The sequence below is a fragment of the Vombatus ursinus genome, unplaced genomic scaffold, assembly GCF_900497805.2.
Source record: "Vombatus ursinus unplaced genomic scaffold, bare-nosed wombat genome assembly UNPS02009205.1, whole genome shotgun sequence".
Classification (NCBI taxonomy): Eukaryota; Metazoa; Chordata; class Mammalia; order Diprotodontia; family Vombatidae; genus Vombatus; species Vombatus ursinus.
In genome coordinates, this window is record NW_020948983.1 from 61,057,277 (window position 1) to 61,072,122 (window position 14,846).

Below are 14,846 nucleotides of genomic sequence, written 5' to 3' on the forward strand. Positions count from 1 at the left end.
CCCCCCCCCCCCCCCCCCCGCAAAATGGCTTTTTTGGAATTTCCAGACCTTAATATAATTTCCCCTTTGGAATTGCCTAGGTACTTGTTCTACCCTCCCCTTGAAATATAAACTCCCCGGTAGACCATGGCCTCCGGTTTTTTGTCTGTCCCCAGCACCTAGGCATAGGATCTTAATCAAAATAGGCCCTTAAAAAATTAGTAGCTGGACCATCCACATATTCCCAAACATTCCCTCATTTCTCTTTTTTGTTGTTGTTCAGTTGTTCCAGTCAGGTCCAACTCTCCATGACTCTCCATTTCTTGGCAAAGACACTGAAGTGGTTTGCCATTTCCTTCTCCAGCTCATTTTACAAATGAGGAAACTGAAACAAACAGGGTTAAATGACTTGCCAAGGGTCATACAACTAGTAAAGTATCTGAAGCTGGATTTGAACTCAGGTCTTCCTCTAGAGTCTAGGACATTAATTATCACTCAAATTAATCTAGTCTTTACTAATTGCATACTATGTGCCAGGATACTGTGATAAGTGTCGCAGATAAAAATACAATGAATGAAGCAATCCCTGATTACAAGTAGCTTTCCTGACCTAACAGGAAAGACACTCACAAACCATGCTGAATGACACCTGGCATGAGGGAGGAAGAGCACAGAGCATAAGATAGCAGGGCTGCCACCATCATTAAGGTAGCAAAGCAGATGATGGGTTTGTAGTAAAAATAGCACTAAACTTGAGGGTGGAAAAACCTGTTGAAACCTCAGTTTGGCCACTTGACTACGACCCTTTGACTTTGAACTTCTACATCCTCATCTGTTAAAATGGGGGTTATAATAACTACATTGTACGGCTGTTGTGAGGAAACTGCTCAGTAAACTAAAAAGTTCTATGGAAATATAAGCTATCCTTGCTGCTGGTTTCAGTGAAGAAACCTTGTGCCAACTCACAGGTAATCTGAGGAAATGAAACCCATCAATCCTAAAGCTGTGTAATCTTGTATCATTAGTATGCAAACCCATCTCTTCCAGGAAGCTTTCCTTGACTAATCAGAAGACAGGTAAGGGATACTCTTGGTTCATAGCTACTATTTAAATGCAACTCCAGTCACTCCAACACAAGAACTTCCTTCACTATTTACATAGAATTACAACGTTTTTGTTTTTTATTGGTTTAGACTTAATTCCAGAATTAATTCAATTTTGTCACAGGTGTTACTAGCACACCCTTTTCCTTTCTGTCTGTTGGTGGAGAGGGGCTGAATTAAGTCCATCCACTTCCACAGTGAGCAGGACTATGGCTTTTTAATTCACTTTTCCTATGGGATATTTTTAATGAAGACAAGGTAGAATAGAAGATGCCATTTTATATCTGCATAATTCTCTCCTTAATCCAACACAATAATGACTTTTATTTACGTAGTGCTTTCAAATTTACCAATGTATTTTATAAGCATCATCTTTTTTGATTTTCTTCACAACAATCTCACCAAGTAAATCTTACAGGTATTTTCCTCACTTGACAAATAAGGAAACCGAGGCCCAAAGAAGTTAAATGATTTATCTATGCTTATGTCCCACAACTATTAAGTTTTGGAGGCAGGATATGGACCCTTTGCTTTCAACTCTTAGCCTAATAAACTTTTCCACTACACTCAGCTGCCTCTAGAAAGATAATCAAACTTCATCTATTCAAGAAGGGCAGAAGGTAAAGGTCAGCAGCCACCTTTTCTTTGCTTTCTTTTTTTGGGGGAGGAGGGCCTGGTTTCAATTTAGAGACAGCATTAGAGGCTTAAGAAAGATACCCTCATTGCCTGGCCCAAGTTGGTTGAAAGTGTGGATCCATTACAAACAATAACAACAACAAAAACAGGAGAGTCGCTCTACACTGTGTGACCTTCCCCATACCAAAGTATTCTGGTAATCGTCCCACCTCCCCCCCACAAAGCCACACACACATACACACACACACACACACACACACACACACACACACACAAAAACACACGCGCGCGCGCGCGCCATCCTTCAAGTCAGGAATTCAACTCCCTCTAATGGGAACCAGATGCTTTCTTTAATTGCACCTTCATCCTTTCCATCTTTCCTTTGTACCCCTAACCATCCACTCTCTCACTGTTCTGACCATAGGAAGATAGAACCGAGAATTGGAATCCTAGGTCATTTTGACATGTAAGATGGAATTAGCAGCATATCTAAGGAATGACTAGGATGAATACTTTAGTTTTTGGATTCGAAGGAAACTTTCCCCATCTCTAATTGCAGCTATGGGAAGATCATAAACAGAGACACACTCTTTCAGAGGGGTAGGAGCTGTTTTGGGAGAAGAAAGTTTTTAAGACCAGCACATTTCTGAAACAAAGGGCATGTGATCCCTTCACATTATTAAATATTTTAATGTCTAAGAAGGCCCAATGTAATTAAAGGTACCAGACACATAGCAGTTTGTTTTAATTGTCCATGCACAGCAGCAAACCACATGAGAGGAATATAGATTTAGAACTGGAAGAAACCTTAGAAGTTATCATGTTCATCCTATGTGTGTCCAGACAGCTGAATCAGGATTTGGCTGAGAGATGGCAGGGTCAGGCAAAGAATTCAGTCAATGAATACAAAAATTCAAAAACTGAGAACTTCTCATTGAAGCAGGACCACGTAAAAGGTTGAGCAGACAGCTGGGGGAAGGAGAGGCAATTCCACCTTGTCTTTTAATGGGTGGAAAGGCTTTGTCGTTAATGTTTTGGTTTCAGATATTCTCATTGTTCAGACCTTTTCAGTCGTGTGTGTGACTCTTCATGACCCCATTTGGGGTCTTCTTGGCAAAGATACTGGAGTGGTTTGCTATTTCCTTCTCCAGCTCATTCTGCAGATGAGGAAACTGAGGCAGAGCTAAGCAACTTGCCCAGAGTCACAAAGCTAGTATCTGAGGGTGGATTTGAAGTCAGGTTCTCCTGACTCCAGGACCAGAGCTCTATCCACTGTGTTACCTAGCTGCCCATTCAGATCTTCTATGCTCCCTCTGTCCCCCACCCCCCTTTCCCCTAAACAATGAGATGGTAGCATTTAATAGGGGTAAGAAACTGAACCAAGTTCTTCTTGGCTGGGACATGTGAGAAGACCTCTTCTCTCTTAAGAACTTGCACTCCTTGAGAGTGTAATCTTCCATTATTGGTCACCCACTAGCCTCAAATAGCTCTAGACCTGGTGCTAAGTAAATGGTAAGCTGGACTGTCTTACATGGCGCGGAGTAAGGGCTGTAAAGAAATTTGCATCCAAGACAGTCAATGTCCATTTTCATCAGGGCTTCTCCATTTCAAGTAAAGCCAGGTTTCTCCTGAACTTCAGCCAGGTCTGAAAGGTATCCCTGACTTGATAAAGAAGCCAAAACATGCTGCAGAGCTGGTTAAGAGGGGGAAGTATGATATGGTCATGTTTTCAAGAGCTGGAAAGCCTTTGCAGCACCCTAGTATAAATCACTTCAATAACTGCAGAAGGCTCTGCCCTTAACCATTTTGCAGCTTCCAGGCTCCAGTTTCTCCTAATCCTTAGAACACCAGGGTTTTCCTACAAAACAATAAAGATACTACAAAAGAAAATCGAAACCAACGAGGCATTTTGACCCCAAACAAGGGGAAATATGGGTTAGAGATCAGGCACTGCTGGTCTAAGCAATCAGGTTCCCTCCTCCTTCCCTGCTTCACTCCAAACAAAAGAGATCTCAGGAAGCGCCACCTCACAAAGCAGACACATTTTCCCTCTGAGATCTTCTGTGAAGGTGCCAAAGAAATATGGATCAAGAGAAGAAGAAGAAGACACTGCAATTGACAAGAAAGGTCTGGCGGGAAAATCTTGCATGTAGAGTGTTTAATGGCATTATGTACATCATGCTTCATGCCTTTGTTAACAGATTTAATGCTTCACCACCTGAAGCTCACCACTTGGGTTAAATTTAGTAAAGTAGTCTAATCATTTCCAGAGCTCTGACCAAATCAAGGGCTCCATTTCACAGGAGAGCCAAAGACAATGTCCTAGATGCATAAAATTAACAGTTCTTGACCTCAAAGGAGAGGAAGAAAGATTACCCACTCCCTGTCCTGGTGACAAGGGCCCTTCTTTCCTATCCAACATTTCTCAGCAAAGAACTCTCACTTCCAACTCACTTGTTTGTGCTTTAAAAAAAAAAAAACTTAATCAATTGGATCCACCTCATTGCAATCTTTTCATAATGTTCTGTATTATCCTTCCCCCTGCCCCCAATCCCAAGAGAGGGCCAATAAGCTGAATTAGGGGTCTATCCTCCCTCTCCCCCCTTTAAAAATTCTCTAATACTCTACAGTAGGGATTCTTAACCTATTTGGTATAGTTGACCCTTTTCACAGTCTAATGAGGCCTATGGACCCCTTCTCAGAATAATGATTTTAAATACTTAAGATAAAATATGTAAAATAAAGGAAGCCAGTTATATTGAAATAGTCATGAAAATATTTTTTTAAAAAAGTCACAAACCCCCAGATTAAGAACTCCTGATCTATAAATCTATAAAGTAAATGGTACTACTAAAAGTCTTCATCCAGGGGATGTATTAAAAGAGAAGACAGCCTCTGAGCTAGGAATCGGGGGAAAAAGAGAAGTTTCAGTTGTGAGCGACCCAGGAACTCTGACCAACAAGTGAAAAGTAAACTCAGATACCCCTCTTCTGGAAATACAAGCATGGCCTGTACGTTACTAACCAAGGATGGGACTGTCTCCTCCAACTCCCCCTCTACCATTCCCAGGCTCAGACCTCCTCTAGGAAAGGGGTGGGAGCGAGGACTCGAGAAGAGTGGGGCCACCAGCCCAGCCCACTCCCAGCTCCCCCAACCCCCAAAAGAGATGCAATCTCCTGGCTCCAGATTTGTTCTTAGGACACTTGAGTCACATGTTAACTGGGCAAAGTGGGTGGGGCTGACAGCCCTTTGCCCTTCCTCCCACTCCTACTTCCCAACAGAGTCCCCTCCCTCGAAAACCAGAACAACAATAAAAGGAACTCGCCCTCTAGACTGGCCAGCCCCAGGGGTACTGCTGGCTTGTCACTGCTCTGCCCAGGGAAGGTTGTGCCTCCTGGGACCACTTGCCCTTCCACTATTAAGGCCAAGACCTTTCCTATGCACCTCCCTCATTCCCCACCTTCTGTCTCACTCCCTGTAGCTGACGAGCTTCAAACATCTCCGCTGTAGTAGCTGTGGGTCACAGGCTTCTTCCTCTAGAAGAGATAAAGAACGGCTTGACTGGATTAGCTCTCCTTTGCTGGAGTGCAGTCAAGCACAGCCTCCTCAGCTCCGGCATGCCTCCTCTGCCTGTAATTCCTGCCTTGTGAGACTCTGTCAGAAGGAGCGATTAAATGGCTGCCTGCTTAATGACAGGACTATGGCTGCATTCAGACCGAGCCGGAGAAGCAATTACCTTGAAAATGGGGGTCACAGGCCCCACTCGTTGGCTTAATTGAATTCCAATATCTGCCTCTAGCTGCCTTGACCTAACGTGGAGCTTCCTAAATACTACTTAAAGGAAGCTCAGCTAATCAAAGCATACAGTCTTCCCTCAATTTTATTGTTCCTTTTTTTTTAATTAAGTAATATTCATCAGGCTGTTGTTATTCCAAAAAGGAAAGAGGGGAGGAAAAAAAGAGTCAAAAGTTAAGGCAGTTTGGGGAAGGAAGGAATGAATGGAGAGAGGGAGGGGAGGGAAAGATCCACCACATGTGAGGACACTGTGAAAATGAGGGCAGAAACATGAAGCAGGTCTGCTTTTAGAGAATCAGGGTGAGTGTTCAGGAGCTCCAAGAGCAGAAACACACCACCCCAGAACCCATGTCCAATTAGTTCCCACAACACCCTTCTCCCCTTATGTCCCCAAACACTTCAGTGCCTGACCCTAACTAAATACAGAGAGAGCACATTATGCAAACACATCATTCTGGGGTCAGCTGGATGTCCCAAGACTTAATGTTCTACTCCTGCACACTGGGTGGAACTAGGCAAACCATTTCCCTTCTCTGGGGCCCAGCACTGTCATTTGTAAAAAAAAGGGTGGTGGCTGGGTGATTTCCTAGGTCCCTCCTGGGTTTACCAGTCTACGCTTCTTTCCTTGGATGCCCCACCTTATGCCTCTGAGATGTAAGGCCTAGGAAGTTTTTAAATATTTTTTCACATTCTTGGGTTTCCTGGGTTCTTGGACTTTCTGTTTGTTGGCCCAAATATCTGTCCATCCTCCTCTTAACCCTCTCCATGATAATTATTAGGGTGAATATTTACCCTAGTCACAGCACTAGTAGACTCCAGGCTTGGCTAACCACCACTCATTAATGGCATTTAGAAATTTCCTTTTGGTGAATGGGCCCCAGAAGTACAAACTTGTTGGGTTGGTCATGCAAACAATCATTCCCAGTATGAGTGGTGACTCAGTTTTCCTCTCCTAAGCAGATAGTCAGCAAGCCAACAGAAAAAAGCTAGTAAGAGGCAGTATGATATAAGAAAAAGAATAGTGCAATATTTGAGAGACCTGGGTTTGAATCCCACCTCAGATACTTGCTAGCTCTACGACCATGGACAAACTATTTAACCACTTAGACCATCGGTTTCCTCATCCATCAGTCGGCAGTAATAGTACCTACACTGCCTCTCTCACGGGAAGGTTTCAAAACACTTTGCAAACCTCAAAAGTACTAGGTGCATAATTATAGTAGTGTTACAACTGAAATGTAGCTTCTGGAAGTTAGAAAGGGCCTTAGGAGGCTAGCGGGTTCAAACTTCTCATTCTTATAAGATCAGAACAATGAGGCTTGGTGAAGTCAGTCAAGTGACTTGTTCAAAGATCACATATTAACTTAGTGGCAGAAACAGAATGAAAACTCAAGTGTCCTACAATCAGGTCTGGTGCTTTCTAACTAAACCATACTGAAAACCCAAAAGCCATAAACAGGCTTTTACTAAACAAGGGAAAATCTTCTGTCCTTTTCTGTCCTTGAAATAAAGACCAAATATAAATCGGTAAGGCAGCTTGGTAGACGGGATAGAGACCCAGTCTTAAAACCAAGAAACCTGAGGTCAGGTCCTACCACTAGGACTCTGGACAAGTCATTTAATTTCTTGGCATTACAGGCACACTAATTTGCAGAGAAGGTGCCAACCTCTTCTTGGTAGAAGCTGCTCCCTCATTCGAGAGTTCCCTATACCAAAAAGATCCATTCCCTATCCCTATAAAACTTCAAAAGGGAGGAGGGAAAATTTTTTTTTTTGAGTGCGCAACCTAAATATTTGCAGGTTCACACTAAACCTTGGTACTTAGATCGGAAGCAAGAAAGATAATACAGAAATCTGACTGATCCAATAGGTGAAGACTGGCAACCCACCCCACCCCCACACTGGGCAGCTCACGCAGCACAGAAATGTTTACATATATAGCTCAGATTCCAATTTTAAAACCTGAAGGACCTTCGGTGCCAACTGAGTCAGCTGCGACATAACCAACATTGACACAGGCCACCTGATGCATGGGATATTGAAGCAAAAACCAATGTTTCACAGCACATTCACATTAACAGTACAACAGAGACAGTTCTGATCCCAGGTGGCCAAAAGAAGGGTGAACCTTTGCCTAGAGAAATAGCACTGAACGTTGCCTAACTCCCAAAGGCAGGAGGATACTCCACTTCGAAGTCAGGGTGTAATGTGTTGATGACTGCTCCTTTAAGCCCCATTATACAACAGCTTTTGCCATGTATTTGTCTTGACAGGATGCCCTTCCCCCCCCCCCCCCCCCCTTGAGTCACGGCTACTTTGAGCCAGAGGAATGGGAACCCTGAGGAACCAACTGCCTCCCTTTGCAGGCTAACAGCCAGACCAAATGAAAAATTTAAAGGCAAGAGTGGGGATCCAGCTGTTTTCAGCTACCTCCCAAATGGGAGCTGGGAAACAATTTGGAAAACCAATGAGGAAATCCCCAATAGGGTCCAGGAGGAGGGTTAAAGCCACCATTCTTTGAGACCAACTGAGTTCAGGGTTGATCTCTGGTTATGGTAAATGAGAGGAATAAAAGGGATATACACACGGTGAGAGGCAGATTGGGGAGTCCACGTACCCCGATGATGGCATTCAACTCCGTCATGGTCACCTGCTTGGCTCGTTCCACAGCTTGTGCAACTTGCTGTTGGTGCTAAAGGAAACAAGGGTGTAGGAACATCCATTAAAACAAGCCTTAGAACACTAGATGGTCCCTACAAGTGACAGGAAGAATTTTAAATCAAATGGACACCAAAGTTGCAAGGATCACCCCTGTTCCCTCAATATCTCCTTACCTTAAAAAAAAAAAAAAGCTTAGAAACATACTGCAAAGATGTTCTCATTCTGCTCACATATTTATCTCTTTTTTCAAACCCATATATAGAGCAAAGGTTTGTAACTTTCCTTATGTGTCATGGACTCCTATGTCAGTCTGGTGAAGCCCATGGACTTTTCATAATAATGTTTTTAAATGCAGAAATTAAAAATCCAAGATCACAAAGGAATACAATAATATTGCAATTACCAAAAAACACATATATTTTTAAAGTTCTGAGAACCCCGATGCAGAACAACATAGAATTCAGCTGCCTCCCAAGCTTTCACCCAAAAAGGCTCTCTTCCTCTCTGTCCACCACCCATATGTATGCAAATAAAAAGCAGTTCACTGTACAAGACTGTACAAGCATATTATACACTCCCAAGACAGAAGAAATCCATCTGTGAATGGGTTATGAGGCAGTTCAATAGGACTGAAAACTAGAAGGGGACTTTATACATTATTGATCCCACTTCTTCACTTTTCATATAAGCAACCACAGCAACAAGCACTATCCTAAGGTTTGCAAAGTATTTTAAGTATGTTATCTCATCTGATCCTCAAGACCAGGGGTATCAGACTGCCAGCCAGACCCAGAATTGGGAAATGTTTAACAAAATAAATAAAAATACAATACAACATAGATAATGCTAATTTGTGGCTTTCTAAGTATGTGGCCCAAAGGGACCCCTTTCTGTTTGAGTCTGATCCCACTATTCACAACCCTGTAAGATAGGTGCTACCACTGTGGGGATAATCTTACAGGTGAAGAAGCTGAGAAGCTGGTAAGGTGATTTGCCCTGGAGTGATCTGAAGTAGAATTTAAGTTCTCGTAGTTCTGACTCCAGTGCTTTACTTACTGTGCCAAGCTGGGGTGGGATATCTGACCTCCTCCACAGGGAGTGATCATTCAGTCATCTTAAGGGCTGGGACTTAAAAAAAGGAATGTGAGCAACTATCCTCTCACATGTGCTAACTTTCGAGACCAGAGGATAAATGCGAGTTGAAAGGGAGAGAAAGGGTGCTTGCTTTTAAGCCCCAATAATGTGCAGTATGAAATATCTAAGAAAGAGTCTCCCCAAAAGCACAGCATCCCAGCAGGAAGGAATGGAAATTGGAACTAGCCAAAGTTTGAGAAATATGCCTCACAGTAGGTCATAAAGTATATTTAAGGCCCCCAAAAAGAACCAGGTTGAAATGAGAACATGCTCTTCCCACCTAACAATCAGTGACCCCAAATTGGGAGACAGTGTGACAGCCTGAAGTCAAGAAGACTTGGGTTCAAATCCCAGCTCTTCCACTTACTACCTAAGTGACTTTTAGCAAGTTACATGACCTCTCTGTACCTCAGTTTCCTCATTTGTAATATGATTGGGTCGGATGAGTTAACCTCTAAGGTCCCTTCCCACCAAAAATCCAGGCTGTTGTCCTATCTAAGTGGAAGAAGGCATTTTATGGAGTTGGGGTCCAGACAAGTGGGACCAACATGCTTACCTTAATCTGGGCTGACCATTTATTGGGGGCTTTTGTTCAAAAGAATTTGTTTGTCACTTAGATGACATGGATTTACAACTGGGAGAGATTGTAAAGGTCATCTAATCTAGCTCCTTCATTTTTATAGATAAGAAAACTGAGATCTACATATATACATCTTCATAATTGTAGGCAGGGTTGCCCTGAACTGGCTGGGTGTAACCAAGGCAGCCAAATGCCCCAGTTGACTGTACACCAAGTACAGTCAATTAACCAGGTACAGCACCAATGGTAGAAACTGCCTCTGTGGGATGGTAGGAAGGGGCCCATTTGACCCAGTGACATAAAAAAATAAGCACTTTTGGAGTTGTCTATCCCTTGAAATTGCTCAAGTCTCTTCAGAACAACATTACCAAACTCAAGACAGTCACTTCTGCTGCCATTCAAGAACAGTGACTTGGAAATTCATTAGATGTTTTTAACGGCAGGAGAGAAAGGGGAAGAAAACATATCTTACCTCTTGCGACAGAAAAGGCATGATCTGAGCTAAAATTGTGTTCAGTCTCTTAGCAATTTCTGTCTAAAAAGAGAAAGAGATCACATTAAGTTTGACACATCAACTTGGGAACATAAATCAAAGTCACTAAAATGTCATAGTCGAGACTAATTCCAGACTCCCAACCACAATGTAAAACTGCTTTCTCTTATAACAAGCAATAGCAGCCCTTCCCTCCTCATGAGCCCACCCAAGGGTAGTTAAAGGAAGGCTATCGATAACAGGGGCTTGAGCTGGACAAGGCTTGAGATATGATTGTTCCACCCCTGCACTTGTATTCAAAAGACCAGAAAGTTGGTAGGCTGGGTCCAACCCCAGGATTTCTTATCAAAGACATTCTATTGTTTTACAAGAACACACAGTGGTTGTTCTTAGGTACATCTATTCAAGGTCTCAAATAGACTGGAAGATAATATAGCGAAATTTCTTGGTACTGTTGCCAAGGAGCCTGGCAATTATGAGGATTGCCAGGGTGACCCTTCTATGTAGGCAGAACCATCAATTTGGCATGATTTGAAGGCAAGAACAACTCCCCAACACACACACACACACACACACACACACACACACACACACACACACACACTCTCTCTCTCTCTCTCTCTCTCTCTCTCTCTCTCTCTCTCTCTCTCTCTCTCTCTCTCTCTATCTCAAAAAACCTAACCTTAAATTCTACCAAGAGAGATTTTTCTCCCCTTTAGATTAAAAATATTTTAAATTTTAAAAATCATCCCAATAACTCTGGAATGATAGGAAACTGAAGCAGATAAATGTTAAATAATTTGCCCAGGGTCACCCAGTTTGAACTTTGGTCCCTCTGATTTCAGGTTCTTCACGCTATCTCCATTGGACCAGCAAGCTGCGCTTGTTTAATCGGGTTAGTGGGAAAGTTTTGACTTCTGTTGGTGGACAACTCCTAGGCCTTTGTGACTTTAGTTTTGATTTGGTACCTACTTCAGGGAACTGCAGCAAGAATTAACTAAAAAAGTACTTATCAAAGAGAAGTCAACAAAATGGATTCCATTCAACAAACATCTATTAAGCTTCCTCCTCAGCCCCATCCCCATCTCCATCCCACTCCCTTCAGTCTGATCACCTCTACTTATCAGGGTATCAAGATGAGACCCAACTGCAAGATAAAATAAATAAGCAAAACTTTAAAAGTTTTCAAGTCCCACACAGGTACCTGCCTTTGAGATGAATTCTTCCCTATTCTTGACCCGCCTCCTCTAACCAGATGCTGCTTCTGGCCTTCCTCTTCTATTGTACGTTAGTTACTGTTTTTGAACCATACATAAAGAAACAAAACCTCCAGCACTAGAGAGAATGAAGCGTAATTAGATCTAAAGGGATTTCAGCTACCGAGGAGGCCCAATTTAGATACTTAAGTACAGCCCAATCTTCATGGCTTTCTTTTAAATAAACCTTTTATCATTTTGCTGTTGTTTAAACATTTCAGTCATAGCTGACCCTTCGTGACCCCATTTAGGGTTTTCTTGGATAGATTTTTTTTTTTTTTTGTCTTTTTAGGCAATTGGGGTTAAGTGACTTGCCCAGGGTCACACAGCTAGTAAGTGTCAAGTGTTTTGGTTTGAGGCCAGATTTGAACTCAGGTCCTCCTGACTTCAGGGCTGGTGCTTTATCCACTGTGCCACCCAGCTGCCCCTTAGGGTTTTCTTGGCAAAGATACTAGAGTGGTTTGCCATCTCCTTCTCCAACTCATTTTACAGATGAGGAAATTGAGGCAAACAGGGTGAAGTGACTTGCCCAGGGTCATACAGCTAGTTAAGTGTCTGAGGCCAAATTTGAACTCAGGTCTTTGTGACTCCAGGCCCAGCACTCTATTATCCACTGTACCACCTAGCTACCCTTTTATCATTTTAGCCTGGCTATTATTTCTGAATCTGTACAGTCTATTTTCCCTGGTAATTAACACACCAGAATTAAGACTAGCAAGAATCTCATCTTCTGCACTGGAATAGTCTCAAATGATTTAAAATTGGCCCACACAGGCACTGGATCTAGTTCACTGGCCCATCCTACAACCCTTGGTTTACTCTCAGCCAATCAGGAACCTTTCCTGACTCCAGGGGGTTCAGGTAGGAGAATGGTTTTTCCCACATTTCCACTTAATTCTCTACCAAGAGGAAAGCGAAGAAATACAATATTCCTAGAACTTCATTCAAAGTTGACACATCTCTTTCTTTATACAAGTCAATCTCTGCATGGAAAAGATCTTGGAGGGAGAGAGGAAGGGAGAAAGGAAAAAAAGAAGGAAGGTAAAAAGGAAGGCAGAAAGGCCCTCTCTAAGTACTATTTTGAACAGTTTTCTCTTAAGATTTGACCTGTACTGACATCCCTGTTCAGACAACTAGAAAACTTCTAAGCAATGAATCCATCTAATTTATGCTTAATTTAGATCTTCACCCTTTGTTAGGTGAAGGGAAAAAAGGTACAGACCTTCCTAAGAACTGCAGGTGCAGTCATCCAAACACTAGAGCTCCTGCCAACAACACATGCCACTGGCCCGTGGTTTGAGGATAAATGTCTATTTGTGGGCAAGCCCGGGGTGAGAAGGGGTGATAGTAGAAACAGGAAGTACTAAGTGTTGACATACCAACATAAGGCTAAATAAGCCCTTCATTAAACAGAGAAATGGCCCAGCCATACCTGATCAACCTCAATGGGGTCTCTGGCAGCTGCTGCTGCTGCTGCCTACACCACCTTCTCTTTGGGAAGACAGGAAAAGAAGGCTTCAAAGTTTTCCAGCTGGCCATGACCTAGCCTGCAATTAAAGCACTCACTTGTGGATGAAAGGTTCTTCCCCATTGCCAACTTCCTTTGGCAAGCCAAAGTAGACTTCGAACACAACTGGTCAGTGTCAGGACCTTAACGCTTTAATAAAAAATGAAAAGTATTCCCCTTTTCCCCACATCCTTCAGAGAAAGAACAAAGGAAGGCCACAGGATTTAAGGTTGTAGACTCCCTGAAGGCAGGAATCCAATCTTCTCTATATAATTCTGTGTCTCAATTCCTGCTGTGCCTGGTGTGGTGCCCAACATCATCTGATTACCCAAAGAGTAAAGTGACTTCAGCAAGATTTTATGATATATCACCCTGCTGAAATCTCCTCTCCATGGGTGGGTTATTTGGGAGCAACACCAATTGAGTTCTTTGACTTTTATCCATAAAGGAAGCAGCCCCTGACCCGCTTTTCTTCCTTCCTTCCATGATCTTCCCCTATCCCCAAGTCATCCCAACACAACTCTTCCAGGAAAAGGAAGACTGCACGCTTAGCATAATTTGTATACTTTTATGTCCTGTGTACCATGGCATCTCTTCAAGGCTTGAGGCTCATTACGTTCAAAAGGGAGAACCACCTTTATTAGGGACCACACTATAAGAAACAATCCCTTTGCTGACTGACATCAGAAAGGATATGGATTAAGACAGAAAAGGACTTCCCAGTGGAATTATTCTTGAAACAAGCCTAGTCAACTGTTTCCTATACTTTATAGGTTTCCTCTCTGATGTGTAATGAAGCAAAAGTGTGTCTGTCTGTCTAACTACATGCCAAAGCCAAATGTAAAACATTTCCCAATTCTCCAGGTTAGCCATATTATTTTCTCTCCCTCTATTTATAACAGATAACTAGGATCAGAAAAATCTGGGTGCGGGGCCTGAATCTGCTATTTACCAACTATGTTATGTTATTTAAGGAACCTTTATTTCATCGTCTCTAAAATGAAAGGGTTAGACTAGATAATACTTAAGGTTCCTCGGAGCTCTAGAGCTATAATTCAGGCTTTCTTGAGGCAGATTTAAAAAAAAAGTTTGAGTGATTAAAAAACAAACATCTAATTCATTTCCTGATATAATTAACCAAAATTAATGCATACATAGTGTTCCGCTCTTGACGGCATGCATCAGTTCATACCAGCACTTTTCCAATTGTCCATTGAAAGCAACTGTTTTCTCATTTCTTCTTTGCTGCCAGGATTGGTCACTATGGTTATACCTGGTGTTCACTTCAGGAGACTTTATAATTATCTTGTCATTAAGTTACTCTCTTATGGTTATTGGTACCACTATTATAAGCCCTGTATTACAAATGAGGAAATTGTAAGAAAGTCTGGAAAGGTTAAATGTCTGCTCCAAAGGTCAACAAAAATACAAGGGTCAGAGTCTGAAATAGACCTCAGTGAGATCCTGAGACTCCATAACCAGTGGGCTTTCCCACTGTACTATGTTTATCTCTAAGAGACTGTTTCTTTGTTGTTTTCTTTCTTTTTTGGGGGTGGGGGGTGGTTTGAGGAGTTGGGGAGGAAAATGTCCCCTGGCGTTAGAAAGCAGTACTTGATTTTTTTTTTTGTTAAAGAATCTCCCAACTTCCATGATATTATTGTTGTTCACAACTCTTCATGACCCCTTTTTGGGGGTTTCTTGA

General features: G+C 42.4%; 1 protein-coding gene across 12 annotated transcripts in view; it reads right to left on the bottom strand.

The window, feature by feature from the left end:
• The window catches only part of TLE3 (TLE family member 3, transcriptional corepressor), a 52,193-nt gene that overhangs the window by 17,776 nt on the left and 19,571 nt on the right, over positions 1–14,846 (bottom strand). For 7 of the 12 annotated variants that reach the window (XM_027851626.1, XM_027851618.1, XM_027851619.1 and 4 more), the window contains exons 5-6: positions 10,361–10,423; positions 8,101–8,205 (exon numbers count right to left, since the gene is read on the bottom strand). In XM_027851626.1, coding sequence (XP_027707427.1) covers positions 8,101–8,205; positions 10,361–10,423 — 168 coding nt within the window. The remainder of the gene's footprint in view (positions 1–8,100; positions 8,206–10,360; positions 10,424–14,846) is intronic. The other 5 variants (XM_027851621.1, XM_027851620.1, XM_027851628.1 and 2 more) reach the window with 1 other exon arrangement.